This window comes from Oncorhynchus clarkii, chromosome 10 (genome assembly GCF_045791955.1).
Source record: "Oncorhynchus clarkii lewisi isolate Uvic-CL-2024 chromosome 10, UVic_Ocla_1.0, whole genome shotgun sequence".
In the NCBI taxonomy this organism is placed as follows: Eukaryota; Metazoa; Chordata; class Actinopteri; order Salmoniformes; family Salmonidae; genus Oncorhynchus; species Oncorhynchus clarkii.
The window spans coordinates 45,958,571-45,975,745 of NC_092156.1; the positions used below are offsets into that span (position 1 = coordinate 45,958,571).

The 17,175-nt window shown below is 41.4% G+C and overlaps 1 protein-coding gene across 1 annotated transcript; it reads right to left on the bottom strand.

Moving 5' to 3' along the window:
• Window positions 1–3,962: 3,962 nt before the first annotated feature.
• Window positions 3,963–13,690, bottom strand: LOC139418647 (matrin-3-like). Its single transcript, XM_071168266.1, has 21 exons — window positions 13,560–13,690; window positions 12,297–12,844; window positions 11,934–11,995; window positions 11,770–11,808; window positions 11,565–11,665; window positions 11,412–11,455; window positions 10,977–11,093; window positions 10,381–10,506; window positions 10,115–10,279; window positions 9,764–9,888; window positions 9,173–9,671; window positions 6,661–6,754; window positions 6,495–6,514; window positions 6,249–6,377; window positions 5,898–6,020; window positions 5,626–5,754; window positions 5,421–5,548; window positions 5,043–5,157; window positions 4,734–4,878; window positions 4,480–4,601; window positions 3,963–4,215 (listed from the first exon to the last, which is right to left on the bottom strand). The coding sequence occupies exons 2-21, from the start codon at window positions 12,810–12,812 to the stop codon at window positions 4,189–4,191; spliced, it is 2,826 nt and encodes a 941-aa protein (XP_071024367.1). The 5' UTR covers window positions 12,813–12,844; window positions 13,560–13,690; the 3' UTR covers window positions 3,963–4,188.
• Window positions 13,691–17,175: the final 3,485 nt, after the last annotated feature.

The following is a 17,175-nucleotide window of genomic DNA, read 5'->3' on the forward strand; positions in this document are numbered from 1 at the left end:
CCTCAACACTGGGGCCTCTCAAAGATGCGTTCTCAGCCCCCTCCTGTACTCTCTGTTCACCCATGACTGTGTGGCCACGCAAGCCTCCAACTCAATCATCAAGTATGCAGACATCACAACAGTAGTAGGCCTGATTACCAACAATGACGAGACAGCCTACAGGGAGGAGGTGGTGCCAGGGAAATAACCTCTCACCCAATGTCAACAAAACAAAGGAGCTGATCCCACCTCCCCCCATCTACATCGACGGGACCGCAGTGGAGAAGCTTCAAGTTCGTCAGCGTTAACATCACTGATAAACTGAAATGGTCCACCCACACAGACAGTGTGATAAAGAAGGCACAACAACACCTATTCAACCTCAGGAGGCTGAAGAAATTTGGCTTGGCACCTAAAACCCTCAAACTTTTACAGATGCACAATTGAGAGCATTCTGTTGCGCTGTATCATTGCCGGGGATGGCAACTGCACCACCCCAACCACAGGGCTCTCCAGAGGGTGATGCGGTCTGCCTAACACATCACTGGGGGCAAACTACCTGCCCTCCAGGACACCTACAGCACCCAATGTCACAGGAAGGCTAATAAGATCATCAAGGACAACAACAACCCGAGCCACTGCCTGTTCACCCCGTTATCATCCAGATGGCGAGGTCAGTACAGGTGCATCAAAACTGGGACAGAGAGACTGAAAAACAGCTTCTATCTCAAGGCCATCAGACTGTTAAATAACCATCACTAACACATTAGAAGCTGCAACTGCCTGATCGTGGGGGAAGAGCAGAGCACACAAACTCACACGTTAGCTCAATCTTAGCTTATAGTGTGGGTCAACTGTAACTCCTGCCACATTATAGTTTATTCTACTATACGTGGGAGTGTTGGCAGGATATAAGGAGTGTGCTTAGTCCTGCAGTGGTCTGCTCTTGTTAAGCTAGCTACTGCATAGCTTATTCACCGTGGAACACATGAGTCTAGGCAAGATGGCTGCGCCCTGTGAGAGATAAGCGTGGTGCGGCTTGTGACACTTGACTCACTCTCTGGGGAAAACTGCAAGTCTGCTGGAGTGAAACATACACAGACTCCTGAGCTTGCAGTGTTAGGCACGGTCCCTGAGACCGAATGCTAACCGGGACAGTTCTGGTGGAGAGACAAGACACAACAACTAGGACAAACCCTCAGCCCCGCAATACTGGTTGACCAATCTGAGTATTGCCCAGGTTGGTACGCTGTCACAAGTAATTAAAACATGGACAAAACCCAAACAAGATGGCTGATAAGGAAATGTGTTTTAATAAATGATTAGAATGTTACAGTCCTGAAACCATAGGTCTGATACCATGTGTATGAAATTAATTTGAATCATTAGATTATTATAATACGTGTGTAAGTGTTAGACTCATTCGATGATTAGATTATAATACTGTGTGTGGTTTTAGTCAGAATCAACATTTGGGAACAATGTGTCTAGTGTTTTGAGAACAGACGATCTGTCTGAGCCAGATCTGGGGAGACCTTGGCTGGGACACTTCCCAGTCCCAGGTCTCTCCCTATCTTAGGGGAGGGTAGGAAGACACTATTCTCACGTACTCCCCTAGGCTCTATTGGCGGGCGGATTTGATGGTTGGTGTGGAAGTATGTGTGTCGCTATAAATTGAAGGTCCTGTACTGTACACGTCAGAACATTCCCGTGAATAAACATTTAACTTTGGTAGACTGGGCCTCTGTCTGTTTTCGTTTCTATCAGTATCTTACAAATCCTGATATAACAGACTGAGGGTAACATAATTTAATTGGTAAATGAACAGGAGTATAGAATTATCCTGACAATGGCACAAGCCAAACCGAGTGGGGAGACAGCAGAGCTCCCAAGTGGAGAGGCTAGCTACTTCAAGCTATTGAATAGCTGTTGGTATACTTCTGAGCTTTTACACTCTAACATAGAGCTCTAAACAAGCGAATCCTCTCTGGAATGAGCTGAGAATAGGAAGAGGTAGAGGTGGGAGTAGCACTACCCAGTACACAGGACTAAATGTATCCTGCCCAGCGGAAGTATACCATATTGGAGTGATCCAATATGGTGCTACATAAAGTCAGAATCATTAGACTACTATTGTTGGCCCTAGTTTGTCTAACATTAAAGAAAAAGGGAAATGGTTGCTGTGAAAAAGGGGTAATACTTTCTGTGTTGGTAGTAAAAACAAATGTGCTCATGTTTGGGTTCCCTGTGTTGCCAACCAGAAATGTGGGAGAATGTGAGATATGGTAGCCTAATCTTTTGTCATTTGTAATCATGTATTATCAAGGGGTGTGCTTGTTTCTGCCCGCAGAGGGAGCCTTTCACTCTAGTGGTTGCTTGACGTGCACAGTGGCTATCACGCTAGCCTGCCTGCTTAGTGAAGTTGAATGAGAGCCTACTGAAAACTGAAGCACCAGATAAACGAATTATGTTTAATCTTATCTTCACCGTAAGGCAGTTATAAAGCATATGACATAGAACACCAAGTTAAGCGGAGTTTAATGATTTTTCTGTTTTTCTGACGTTTTCATAGTTTAATTAATTTATAAAACTCCGTTAGCCTGTCGTAGTCATGGCGACAGAGGACTCAACGAACGTTCACAGTGTAAATAAAGGGAAACATTGTAACTTGCTGTTGTTAGGGATATGTTGAGAATGACATGATAAATGTTTTTGTGAGATGGGAGAATATACCTTTTACAAATAGTTTTTTAGTAACAATTTTGGCTATTTAGAATTGCATAAGAGTAGCCTAGTCAGGTACATGTAGCGCTTCATCTTGATTGACTATTGTGATTAATTAATATAATTTCGTCACATTTTATTGTAGCCTGATGCACTACCATTGTCTTTCCTTTATGTATCGTTTTCTCCCAAATGCAATGTGTTGCCCAGTTGAAAATGACTATATCTAACAATTATGTTTTGTAGAACTTCCATTGCTCCTCAAAGAAGTGCAGGAGCTTAGTGGGGAAATGAAAAACAATTGGGGTAAGCATCAGTCATCTATCTTACTCAACTTAATTTCCTCATCCTTTTTTTTTGCATACAGTATTGTGAATGGCATATATAGTTTTTACAATCACAATGCATGAGACACAGTTGATTTTAGTACATCTGAGCAGATTGAAATGGATGTATTCCTGATCCTTTCCCCCCTAATTTCCATTTTTTGTATTAAACTAGCTAACTGTGAATAATAAACATGTTATAAAACATTAACAAGGCTACATATCTCCTCATTATTGGAGGTGACCACATGCCTGATCTAATGATGTATGATAGATAGGCTTATGTGTTTTCTATAGGTTGAACTGAAAACTTAGTGGCAAGGCTCAGACAAGGAACCCCCCCCCCCCCCCAAAAAAAAAGGTGTTGGACTTGATGGGGACACTCTTTAGCCAAGAGACCATGGCAAATTCTTTACTTACAGACAAATGTAACAGTATAACTTTAGACCGTCCCCTCGCCCATACCCGGGCGCTGATCCGGGACCGTGACCCGGCACCAATGTAACAGTATAACTTTAGACCGTCCCCTCGCCCATACCCGGGCGCGAACCAAGGACCCTCTGCACACAACAACTGACAGCCACGAAGCATCGTTACCCATCGCCCCACAAAAGCCGCGGCCCTTGCAGAGCAAGGGGAACTACTACTTCAAGGTCTCAGAGCAAGTGACTTTCCTCAAGCGATGTGCTGCTCCTTGCCAAAGACTGGGTGAATCTTCTTAACCAGCTCTGCTGTCACAGTCAAGAACCAGATGGTTCTCTGGGTTATGGCAAATTCTGGGATGTAGTTCCAGCTAATCCTTTCCACATGTCCTTGATAAATGACATTTGACCATTAAAACAACCATAGGCCTCTGTCAAATATGTTAAAGGTCAGTAGGTTCAGAGTAAATGTTTGCCTTAAGGTGAAAAAGGTGCTTTCCAGAAGTAAAAGAATAAGTCAAACGTTTGTTTATTCAATAAGAGGAAACTAAATCCAGGTACTATTCATAACCACAGAAGGGGACTACATTTCGTAAATAGGCTGCATTAATTAATTTCAAATGGGTAACTGTTGTCAACAGTAACAGAAGAGACTGGAATGTTAAACTGGACAGAAACGTTTATACTAAAACAGCCTTCCTCTGGGAAGACCACAGGTGGATGACAATCCTCTCAAATCAGCCGAGATCTATGTCCATCTTTCTCTGAAAGAAAATTAAATCAGAGTACATTTTCAATGCATTATCTAAATTAACCCATAACCAAGAAATACAGTTAAAACCGATCCCCTAAAAAGTCCCATGTCTTTCCATTTGGTTGAGATTCAACAAGCATAGGTGATACTAGCTTGAGTAAACAAGGTTTGAGAAATGTTGAATGTATTCTGGCCTCCAAGGTCAAAAACATTTTCTTACAAATACACCACAAAGTATGATTCATAAGACTGACTTGTCATAGTTGAGAATTACCTTAAGGTTCAGATAATGTTCCTCACTGCTACAGTGGACTGATTTGGCTGTTTCCTCATTGGTGTAGAAGATGTTGCACAGCTTGCAGAAGAATCCAGTCCTTGGCACCAGATAGTCTAACCCTGCAAGTAAAAGGAGAGCGAAAGGGTTGTTATCACAATATGGCACTAAAAGCTCTGACGCAGATCCCTGTCACACCTGATAATAAAAATAGGCAGCCACACAAACATCAGTCAGTTTCTCTAGCATCTTACCAACAGGGTTGTCAGGTTGATAAGGGCCCAGAGGTTCCTTCTGCTTCTTCTCCTCCTCCTCTGGGATAGCTTCCACACCACTGGCTTCCTCCCCCTCAGGGTCCCCACAGACCCGCTCACTGTCAGACACAGGGCTCTGGACATCCTGACCATACAAAAACAATCATGTCTTTCACTCATTCGTTCTACTTAGCCTGAGAGGCCAACACCAATAAATATCTTCACTCTTCTCGGTGTTAAGTGGATTGACTGAAATCTTTCACCTTGTTTAAATTAAGGAAACAAAAACAGCAAATAGCCATCTTTCACCTCTGGATAGGGGCTTTTGGTTGACTGGCCATTAGACTTTTCATCTCCTTGATGATCTCTTGATCTTCTGTTGTTCTGACCAGCCAACCACAGCTCATATTTGACTGGTGGCTTCCTGTATCAGAAGATTAAAATACAATGTCCCGCAGTACTAGATCATGAAAGTGTACTTAGATGCATCACTCATACATTCCAGTTTAACAACATTCTTTCTCAGATTATTTAATTGGCTGTATATTCTTCCAATATATTCCAATCAATTGAACTGGCAGTGAACATGGACTGCATACTAGCATTCTTCAAATTCCATTTAGTCTAACTATAATTTCCATCATCTACTCTATTACATATTGTTAGGGGTCATTGAAAATTATTTACCAGAATATTAGTGAGTCTCCCTTTTTGCACAAACTGACTCTTAACAGGGTCCCGTAGAACTTGTGTGGACGTTGGAAGTACTTCACCATTTTCTGAGCGGCTTCCACGCTCTCCAACTGGATATAACACTGAAAAAAAATAACATCCAAGTGAAAGTCCTTTATTATTAGACCCCCCCCCCTAAAAAAAGGGCCGGTGAAACTACCTTTCCATGATGCCAGTTCAAATTATAGCCAGTGATTTTCCCGAAAGGCTGGGCAAGTCGTAAAAGAGAGACGTCAGAGTACTTCTGGAGTGGAAGCATACAAATGTAGATGGATCTCCCACTAGGCCTCTATATTGACAGAAACAAAGTCACATTACACATAACACATCTTTGTGTTACAAATATTGACTCTATACTAGGTGTAGTTTAGTTAATAACTCAATTCTCTCATCAGATGCATAATGTGTACAGCATAGATACACCAAACCCACCTCCAACTTTTTCTGTGAAAAGCACATGCTAACACTGACTGGTTTCCTCAACAACTGTCCTTTTCCTTTGTAGAATTTCACCATTTCACGTACTTCCTCAGTAGTTTCAAGCTCTAACCATGCCTGAAAATATAGGAAATTCTCAATGTCATACAAACTAGGACATTAAATGCTTGCACAAATCAGGGGTTGAGTAAAGAAATTCCTCTCTGTATGCCAAAATGCATGAATATCAAATTGTTATTCACCACTGTTGCTATGACATCTAGTCTTCTTCATGGGATGGAAATAATGTTAAGTACCATACAAAATAAATACACTGATCTGCAAGTAACATAAGTATGAACATACCTCCTTTCTGAGGAAGGATATGGCATGGTCGACAACTTTCACGTTTGCTTGCTCTGCCAGTTTCAATAGGGCCACCGCCATGTTTCCATAGCCCTTTCTAATTGGGCTAATATGGACAACTTTTCCATCCTGTAGAAACAATTTTACTGCGCAACCTACTATCAATAATGTTGGATAAAACAACTTTTCTACACTTGACACATTCTAACTACATGTTTCTAAATGATCATTTTGAGGAATACCAACCCATGAAGCACCCTTTGACTCTGCAAATAAAAACAAAAAGTAATTATAACTATAAATTATGAGCTGCAGATTATTTTCTTAATGTGTTATGCACACTGGCTAAACAGGCATAATAATTATGTCTATTGCTGCCAAGTAATAACATTTTTCATCATTCATTGCTTACCCAGCGGCGTGTCCCCTCCAGTACTGTCGTCAAGTTCATCCAATGTAACAAAGTCATCCATATTCTCAGGGAAATCCATGTCATCCATATTGTCCTGTTGGAAATAAGCATCAATAAGTTAAAGAATTTGAGTTTCAAGTTCCACAGTGCTGCACTAGAACCATATCTTATCTCATGACAAATACTTGTTGCAATGGGAAACTGTAAAAAGCTGCTCAAACAATGAACATAAAAGTATGTAAAATTGTATTCAATAGTCTTGAACTATGATATAGATCCATGTCTCAAAGCTAGGAAGTGAACTCTGTGGCTGCACTATTACAAATTAAATTGGCATCTTAAATATGCTCAAACCTCTTGGTCAGTCCAGGTTTTTACCATGTTAGGGCTGAACAAATAGGCATGTCTACTGATCCATACATCTACAATGCTTGGCTGACTTGAGCGATTAAGTGCCTGTTCTGGATTACTACTGTCAGTCTAGGTTTTCTGGAAACAATTGGAGCTTGTACAGAGATGGCTCTATAACCTTTGATATTAAACCATGGAATGTAAGGAGATCCTTCAAAGCTGATCTCCATCTGATTTGTAGGGCACTCATAAAACTGATGGAATTAATAGCCCCTGAGCAAATAACATTGCCTTCAGAAAGTATTCACACCCCTAGACTTTATCCATTGTTGTGTTAGCCTGAATTTAAAATGGATTACATTTAGATTGTGTGTCACTGGCCTACACACAATACCCCATGTCAAAGTGGAATTATACTTTTAAAAGTTTTGACATGAATTAAAAATGAGAAGTTTAAGTGTCTTGAGTCCAATAAGCCTAAATAAGTTCAGGAGTAGAAATGTGCTTAACAAGTCAAAAGTTGCATGGATGCAATAAGTGATTAACATGATTTTTGAATGACTACCCATTCTCTGTACTACACACAGATAATAGTAAGGTCCCTCAGTCGAGCAGTGAATTTCAAACAAAGACCATGGAGGTCTTCCAATGCCTCGCAAATAAGGGCTCCAATTGGTAGATGGGAAAGCCCCCCCCCCCCCCCCCCCCAAAAAAAAATACATTGACTATGCCTTTGAGCATGGTGGTTATTAATGACACTTTGGATGGCGTATCAATACAACCAGTCACTACAAAGATATAGACATCCTTCCAAACTCAGTTGCTGAAGAGGAAGGAAACCACTCAGGGATTTCAACATGAGGCCAATGGTTACTAAAACAGTTCGTGTTAAATTGCTGTGACAGGAGAAAACTGAGGACAGATCAACAACATTGTAGTTACTCCACAATACAAAACTAAATGACAGAGTGAAAGGAAAGAAGCCTGCACATAATAAAATATTCCAAAACATACATCCTGTTTGCAATAAGGCAAAGAAATTAACTTTATGTCCTGAATACAAAGCGTTATGTTTGGGGAAAATTCACATCACCGAGTACCACATATTTTCAAGCATGGTGATGGATGCATCATGTTATGAGTATGCTTGTCATCGGCAAGGACTTGGGAGTTTAAGGATAAAAATAAACTAAATAGAACTAAGCACAGGCAAAATTCTAGAGAAACCTGGTTTAGTCTGCTTTCCAACAGACACTGGGAGACAAAATCATCTTTCAGCAGGCCAATAACCTAAAACACAAGGCCAAATATACACTGGAGTTGCCTACCAAGACGACATTGAATGTTCCTGAGTGGCCTAGTTACAATTTTGAAAATCTATGGCAAGACTTGAAAATGTCTGTCTAGCAATGATCAACAACCTACTTGACGGAGATGAAAGAATGTGTAAATATTGTACAATCCAGGTGTGAAAAGCTCTTAGACTTACCCAGAAAGACTCACAGCTGTAGTCGCTGCCAAATGTGATTCTAATACATAATGACTTTGGTGTGAATACTAATGCAAATTCAATATCTGTACTTACTCTCAGTACATTCGCAAACATTTATAAAACATGTTTTCACTTTGTCATAATGCGTATTGTGTGTAGATGTGTGAGACTATGTAATACATTTTAAATTCAGGCTGTAACAACAAAATGTGGAATAGTTCAAGGTGCATGAATACTTTCTGAAGGCACTGTAAGTAGCGTGCTATGGTATCAAGCAAACTCAATATTCCAACAAGCCATGAGTCGTTTGACTGGCATTGCTGACATGAGTCACAGAAAACATCTTGACTGTTTGTCTAGATTGACGAGGTTCAGAAGTGTCAGATACATTTTATTTGCCACTGAAACTTCAGCCAGATTTCAGTGGTTCTAGGCAATAGATGGCCACATCTGTTTCAACTGATCAGTGGAGGATCTCACTCAACAAAACTACATTCTCAGGAATGCTCCCAGAACTTCAACCAAGTTGAAGAGTTGAAGCACACATGCTTTAAGAAGCCATTGCTAGGAACCCACATCTTGGTTACTTGACAAACTTATTTTCAATTCTGGGAACAATGAGCCTTTTGTTGGTTCCGATCACAAATATAAATGAAAATAATTTCTTACATCTTCATGAAAGCTCTCCTGTTCCATCATGTTCTCCATTGAAACGTCAGTATCACACAGAGCTGGATCATCGGCAGCCTTGATGTCACAATCCTCCAAGGTATCGTCTACCAACAGTTCTGTGATTTCGGGTTCCCCCTTATCTTTACAATCAGCCACCAGAGAAGCACTTTTGGAAGAAGCAGGGTTTTTAGTATCAACACCAGCACCAACCTCATCACCTGACAAGCATTGTTCAGGTTCCACCTGGATGCCCTTTCCATCTAGATCTTTGTTTTCCAAATCAACGTCCTCCTCCTTGATGTCCTGCTTGGCCTCTTTTGAGGTGCTTTGTTGACCTTCTCCTTGTTCCATCACTTTCTCAGCAGGTTGTTTGCCTGTACTGGGTTTCTCTTCATTCGTGGAGTTTGAGGTCTTGCAAGTCTCCTCACTCTTGTGTCTGCTGCTGCGGCTTTTACTATAATCTGCTCTTCTGGATGTGGTGGAGTCAGGACTTTCTCTACAAGGCAAAAACCATTGAGGTAAACTTCCCTGAGACATCCTGATGAGTCCCACAGAAAAATTGGTCGCCATTGCCCCAGTCTTACTTACCTCAGGCGCTTCAGTGACGATGACAAGTATACTTTGACACTCTTTCCATTGATCTTGAAGGGGTTGGAGTGGTAGTACTTCACCATAATGTCAGCATCCTTCCAATCTACCATCTCAATCAGGGCCTGCAGATGAATAAGGGAGGATTCATTAGACGAAGCTAGAGAAGGTACTGCATAATGGGAGGTTTGTGTTGAATTGATCTATTCTATTCATACAATCCCATGCTATTCTGAATTTAAAATAGATACACTGCATTGTTACTGTTAAGAACTTGTCTATTTGAAATCACCAGAGCGATTTGCAGAATTTGATTGATCACACTTTAATTCCATATTGCTCAAACCTTACCTGATCACTTGAAAATGTTGAATGCCGCACATCCCCAAACATCTTGGCGAGATCAAGAATCTCAGATTCTCTTTCCTTCCCAGGAGGTAGGCGGGAAAAACAAACCACTGTATTGGTAGCTTGTTTGGTCTGCCGTTTTTCTGGTGGTTCATCCAACCTTGGCGGCTAAAGGAAAAAACATGCTCATACTGGGATCTCTGTGATTAATACTTCTGTATTAATTATCATCATTATCTCAAACTTTTAAAAAAGACAGATGCACTTACATGAATACTGCACACCATCGGTGACAGGTACAGAATCAACTTATTTCCCTTCACGAATGCTTGCTTTTCACTGAAGTGATTCACCATATTGACTGCCTCTTTGTGAGAATCAAACTCCAGGAATCCCTGTAACAAAAAGACAACACTGAATCATCCAATAGACATTCAACTACAGATGTTGCAGCTTTAACATTCTCTAAAAAAGTTACAACATGTAACCTTTTGGGCGACCCAACCAAATTCATATGGAAATTAGTTATAGCTGTCATTCTCATTGAAAGCAAGTCTAAGAAGCAGTAGATATGTTCTATGTACCCCATTTCTATGCTTCCCATGCTTAAGTTTCATCTTTCTTTCAGTTTTGTACACAAGCGTCAAACAGCTGAAAATACAATATTTAGTTATTGAAAAGATATTTCACTGCAGTTTAGATGGTACAACTATTCTCTACAGTAGAGTTGCTTGTTTTGTCAAAAACTGAAATTAGGCAAACTATTTGAATTTTTGCAGCCATGAAATGGTGCAGCGATTTCTGAATAGTGGATCTTTAAGGGTTGAGTGCTTATTCCTCTTTTTTTAATCAATGTGTAATTTACCTTGCAGGGGAACACCAGATGTTTTACAACTGTGCCGAATGGCTTGGCCAAAGTCATCAAGTCTTCTACACCAACAGAGCCAAGGGGAAATTTTGTAACCACCACCTTTGTGCCAACCTAAAGCAAAATATAAAATCACACATTCAAGCATGTAGCTTTAAGCAAATTAACTCCATCATAAGAAGTTAATGATATATTTAAAAACATATTTACTAGGCAAGTCAGAACAAATTCTTATTTACAATGACAGCCTACTGGGGAACGGTGGGTTAACTGCCTTATTCAGGGGCAGAATGACAGATTTTCACCTTGTCAGCTCGGGGATTCGATCCAGCAACCTTCCGGTTACTGTCACAACGCTCTAACCACTAGGCTACCAGCCACACCAAATAATCTATTTATAAGAAAACATCACCACAAAAGGGGCATCATTACCTTGGGCTTCAAATAGTGTCTTTCTGGCGCAGACCAGACTTCACCTAAAGATGAAAACATGAAAGGAGACAGTATTTATTTTCAAGTGGTTTGCAATTGGGCATTATTTGGTCTGGATCAAACTTGACTTTGGAACGGGACTGGTGTTATCACCTCCTACGCGGTCTGAGCTATGTTGTCTCTTGTACGGCATAGCAGGACGTGGCATTCTCCTGGACGGTGAAATAGCATCTCTACTTGGGATGGAGTTGGACCTGGAAGATAACGTAAACAGTGCTAAGTAAGAAGAGGAACAGCTAATGATTTTACATCATGACATGCCTGTTTTCAACATGAAGCTTAATTTCATTCCCCTCACATTTCCTTCCGGGTATCAGGTCTTTTCCAATCTGGATATCTGTAAAAAATAAAAAAAATAATATTAATAATTAGAATAAAACCAGGTAATAGGAAATATATCAATTGATTGTGACCTGTATCAGCCCATTCTCTAAATGTTTTACGTTGCATGTTAACACTTACAGACGCAGGAGTTCTCGACAGCCCTCCACGTGGCTTAATCCATTGACATGATCCTTCCATTCCTGTGAAAAAATCGAACTCATTAAGCTAAATGAATGCCAGCACAGCCAGAAGGGGACTGGCCACCCCTCAGAGCCTGGTTCCTCTGTAGATTTATTCCAAGGTTCCAGCCTTTCTAGGGAGTTTTTTCTATTCACCGTGCCACTACATCTGCATTGCATTCTGTTTGGGGTTTTAGGCTGGGCTTCTGTATAGCACTTTGACATCTGATGTAAAAAGGGCTTTATAAGTATAAGAGTGTTGATTTAAATTACATAGATACACAGTACAAAAGCAAGAGTATTGGAATATAACAAAGCTTACCTTAGTAGAATTCAACATGCATAAGCATAGAGAGCATGTGTGTGGGTAAACCTTGGGCACAACTCCATGAAAATCATCCACTTGATAGGAGAAAGGAAACCTTTGCTGGGTCTCGGATGGTTTTTCCCTTGAGGACCAATTGTGACGGGAATCTCTCGTCTCAGTCCGCCGCTCTGGTCGACTGTGAATCTCCACTCTCCTATAGTCAGTGTCACAATGGCTGTTTGACCGGCGAGGTACTGCAGGGGGACTGTCCCGTTTGCTAAGGACTCCATCATCTGTATCCTCCTGCCGGCTGTCTCTCTCTGGGGAGGCCTCACCCTGCTCCTCTTGCTTGGCTCGATTGGCCTTCAGTTGCATTATCAGATAAGGCAACGTCTCCACACTGATCTCGTTCTCTGGAATCTGGGCCAGAGCATCCACGTCTTCGGGAGAGAGCCCCAGAGTGGCATATAAGTTCATAGCTCCATCCCCAGATCCTTGGTGTGCAGAGCTGTTTACCTCACTGCCCTCCATCCTCAAACATCCAGGGCACAGAGAAGTTTATTCTGAAATTGGGGGGGGGGAAAGGTGTTCTAAAGGAGTTTCCCAAACTTGGTCCTCAGGACCCAAGGGGTGCACATTTTGGTTTTTGCCCTAACACTAGACAGCAGATTCAAATGATCAAAACGTTATGCTTAGTTGATTAATTGAATCATCTGTGTAGGAATACAGCAACAACAAACAAATACGTGCACCGAGTTTGGGAAACCCTGAACATGTCTAGTTACATCAATGTGGTTGGGTAAAACGTGTAGGCCCTACAGATGAGCCTTAGGAAGAAAGTATTCTTAGCACGACTGTGAAACTGAAAAGGTGTCATCTTCAATGGCTCTCTGGCTGGTCTTCATTTGCTGTGGGTAGCTAGTCATTTGCTACAGTAGCTACTTAAATTGGAGGGGGCTTCAGCACAACAACAGCCAGTTGTTGTTAACTAGCTAGCTACACATCTTTAGCTCTGCTAAATTAAGCCAAATATAATCTCAACCCGATGAAAAAAATATTAGCAAGCAAGTACCATGTAGCTCTAATGTTACTGCATTATTGTTGGCTAGCCGCACGCACCGTTGGAGAATGCTGCATTGCTGACCACAGCCAGGAAGCTAGCTAGCAAGAAGCTAACCATAGCTTTCTAGTAAACACAGACATAGTTTCGGGTTGAATGTTTACGCATACAGTTCCACTACTACATGGAATGCACATTGTGAATGCTGTAAAACATACCTTTCAAGATGCCTCCTTTCTGGGTATTTCGTTAAATTTAGTGTCTACAGTCTGACCAACGATATTTATAATTTATCCATCTACCAGCGACATAAAAACAGTAGCTTATTCCCTTAACAGAATTTCAGAATAAAAGTCCCCCACGTAATTACATTACTTCTTCTTTTGTGAGGTTTAACGGCGGTTGGCATCCAATTTGTTGCATTACCGCCACCCACTAGACTGGAGTACAACTCCCTTATACTTTGCTTGGAAGAAAAAAAATTGACTAAATAAATACCCTACCATCTAACACTACACTCACTAATTTCTAAATGATATAAAATAAAATTAACAACACCATTTAATTAAATGTATTTATTCCTACCTCATGCCTGGAAGGTTGGGACACCACTTAACACACCCTGTAACTCTTCTGCTGTCAACTACAGCCAACTATCTCTCTGCAGCTGCCACCACAACCTCCATTTTCTGTTCCATCCCTGCAGTACAGTTGATTGCTATAAATGCTAAAAATCCAATCTTACTGAAACATTTTGGCCTATCCCTCTACTTTCTTCACTGCCTCAGCATATGACAACTTCTACTCTACTCCTGGAAACCTCAACCTGCCTCTCTCGCACGGGACATTTTTTTTATTTTTTTTTTACCCCTTTTTCTCCCCAATTTCGTAGTATCCAATTGTTGTAGTAGCTACTATCTTGTCTCATCGCTACAACTCCCGTACGGGCTCGGGAGAGACGAAGGTTGAAAGTCATGCGTCCTCCGATACACAACCAACCAAGCCGCTGCTTCTTTAACACAGCGCACATCCAACCCGGAAGCCAGCCGCACCAATGCGCCGGAGGAAACACCGTGCACCTGGCCACCTTGGCTAGCGTACACTGCGCCCAGCCCGCCACAGGAGTCGCTGGTGCCGACCAAGCCCTCCCTAACCCGGGCGACGCTAGGCCAATTGTGTGTCGCCCCACGGACCTCCCGGTCGCGGCCGGTTACGACAGAGCCTGGGCGCGAACCCAGGCCTCTGATGGCACAGCTGGCGCTGCGTACAGCGCCCTTAACCACTGCGCCACCCGGGAGGCCCCTGCACGGGACATTTCTGATCCCCAGTTCCATGGGCACCAATACAATTAACACATTCCTCTACTTTCCCCAATACTACATGCCTTTGTCTCATGCCCTTCTGCACATTTCTCACACCTTGAACCCTCCCTCCTGCCACATGCCCATAAGCTTGACACCTGTAACATCGTAATGTATTCGGCTCATACAGGATAACTTATATATCCTAACTTCACTTTGTCGGGCAAAGACTCAACTTCAAAACTCAAAAGAGCAGACAATGACTCTTCTGTTTCCTTTCCCCTCAGCTGGTCAACTTTTATATTTACTGCTACCCCAGTTATCATTATTTTCATTGGTGCCCTTTTCTTGATAGCGAAACAATACACTTTTATTGCCGCCATTCGTTTTACTCCGAGCGCATTCTCCTGCTGACCAACAGAAACAATTATCACTAGACCACTTCTGGTTACCCTTACCGATTCCACATTACCCAACTATTTTTTTCACCCACCGTGAAACCACAAATGAATCAACCAAAAGGCAAGAGTCCACTTTTTCCAAAAACTTCACTCCTACTGTCACAGACTCATCTTTTTCCTGATCCTCAGTGCCTACCTCGGTCTCCGATAACTTCACCACACCTATCACCTCCGATACTTCGCCCTTACTCACTTCCATTTGTCTTCAGCTCCCTCTACTTACACTTTCTACCATTCTTCTTTAACTTACCATCTCCATTTTTTCCCACAGTTTTTATCCCGACTCAAGCTCACCCTCTTCTTCACTCTCTCTCTTAAACCTCTTCTCCCTCTTTTTCCCTCCATTCCTCCTCCGTTTTCCAAGTATACATGTCCTTATGATAATACTGCACTTCTCCTGACAACCATCTTGTTCTTGCTTTCTCTAGAGACTCCATTTCCACCGAGGCGTCTGTCCGAACACAAATCCACGTAAATAATACATTAACATGTATTTATTCATGATACATGAAAAATAATTGTCTAAGCATGAACTATGATTCATATTTAAGTGACATTTGTATTAAATGTGGATTGTATTGTTTTTTTTCCAAAGTTAAATAAATGCCCCCAATGCAATACACTGTATATGAAATACATAATGTCTTATAGAGAAAAAAGTATACTGTGTGTCAATGTAAAAGTGGGGTTGGGAATACTCGGTGGCGTCAGTAGAATCTACATATGGTGTTATTTCAATTGGGACTCTGGTCTAAATACACAGCAACACTTCCTACTCCACCCATTCCATAGCTACCAATGCAATACACCGTAGGCTATAAATTACATAATGGCTTATAGAGAAAAATGTAATCTATGTGCCGATGTAAAAGTGTGATTGGAAATACTCAGTAGTGTTTGTAGACTCTATATGGAAGGGACAATCAACAAGGGGCTATGCGTTCTATGGAAAATTATGAATGATGTGGAAGGTGTGTTCCATGACGCCTAGCAGAGTGGAATTTACCTTCCACGTAGTTGCATTATTTTCCAGAGAACACAGAGTCCCGAGGTGACTATCCCTTTTTTAATTTAACACATTTACAGAAAAAAAAACGGTTCATTTACAGGTAGAAATGTGTTCAACATCCACTAAAGTAGGTAGCAAGTTTACTACTCGATAGCTACAGTAGTTGACTTGATAACTAAACAAACAGATTTGCTAGTATAAGAATATTTTGACGATAAATGCAACGCAGAGGACGAGAGAACTAGTTAACGATCAATAAGAGGTGGTTTTCAGTTTAACATCTGTTTAGAATCTGTGAAATGTCACTCCTGAACTCAGAGCTATGTGTGCCATGTTTTCATTGGTTAGGGTTACCCTACATTGAGTCGGGAGCAGGATACTTGTCATTTGGCCCTTGGCCAAGTTGTACTGCAAGGACTTCTAATTGGTCAACCCCAGGCTAGGGTGGGGGGTTATAAATGGCATCCTGTTCCTTTGTTCAGGGGAGAAAACCTGAGGACAGGGGAGACTGAACATCTCCCAGCATAACATCTTGATTTGTCCTCTCTGAATAAACCTATTTTTCTCCCCCTGATTTGCTTAGGAGTTTGTGCTATTGAATAATAACATCAATTGCTGACACTAGTTTAGCTAACCAAACCATCAGTCCTGGCTTGCTATTATGAAAATGGAATTCAACAATGCAAGCATGTTTTCAATTCGGTTTTGCTTTCAAAAGCAACTCACACATAGAACATGTAAGAATGAACTATAGCCAGTGAATTTTACCATGCTGATATACTGTGCTTTATACGGAAATCATGCACGCTCTAGAATGCCCTTTATGCCAGTCAGAAACGAGTATTCTACGATGCCATGGTATCCACCTAATTTTCTAACGCTTTTAAAACATGTAAGCCAAACACCACTCTTGGTGGCAGTAAGAAAGCCATTGCCATCTGCGCACATTCAACATAGCCTAGATTTAGGTATTCTAAACAAAATCACTTTGAGTTCTCATACGCTTACAATGATGTTTTGAGTCTTGCTTGAACAATCGCTAAGATTATTTTGTTGTGATCTT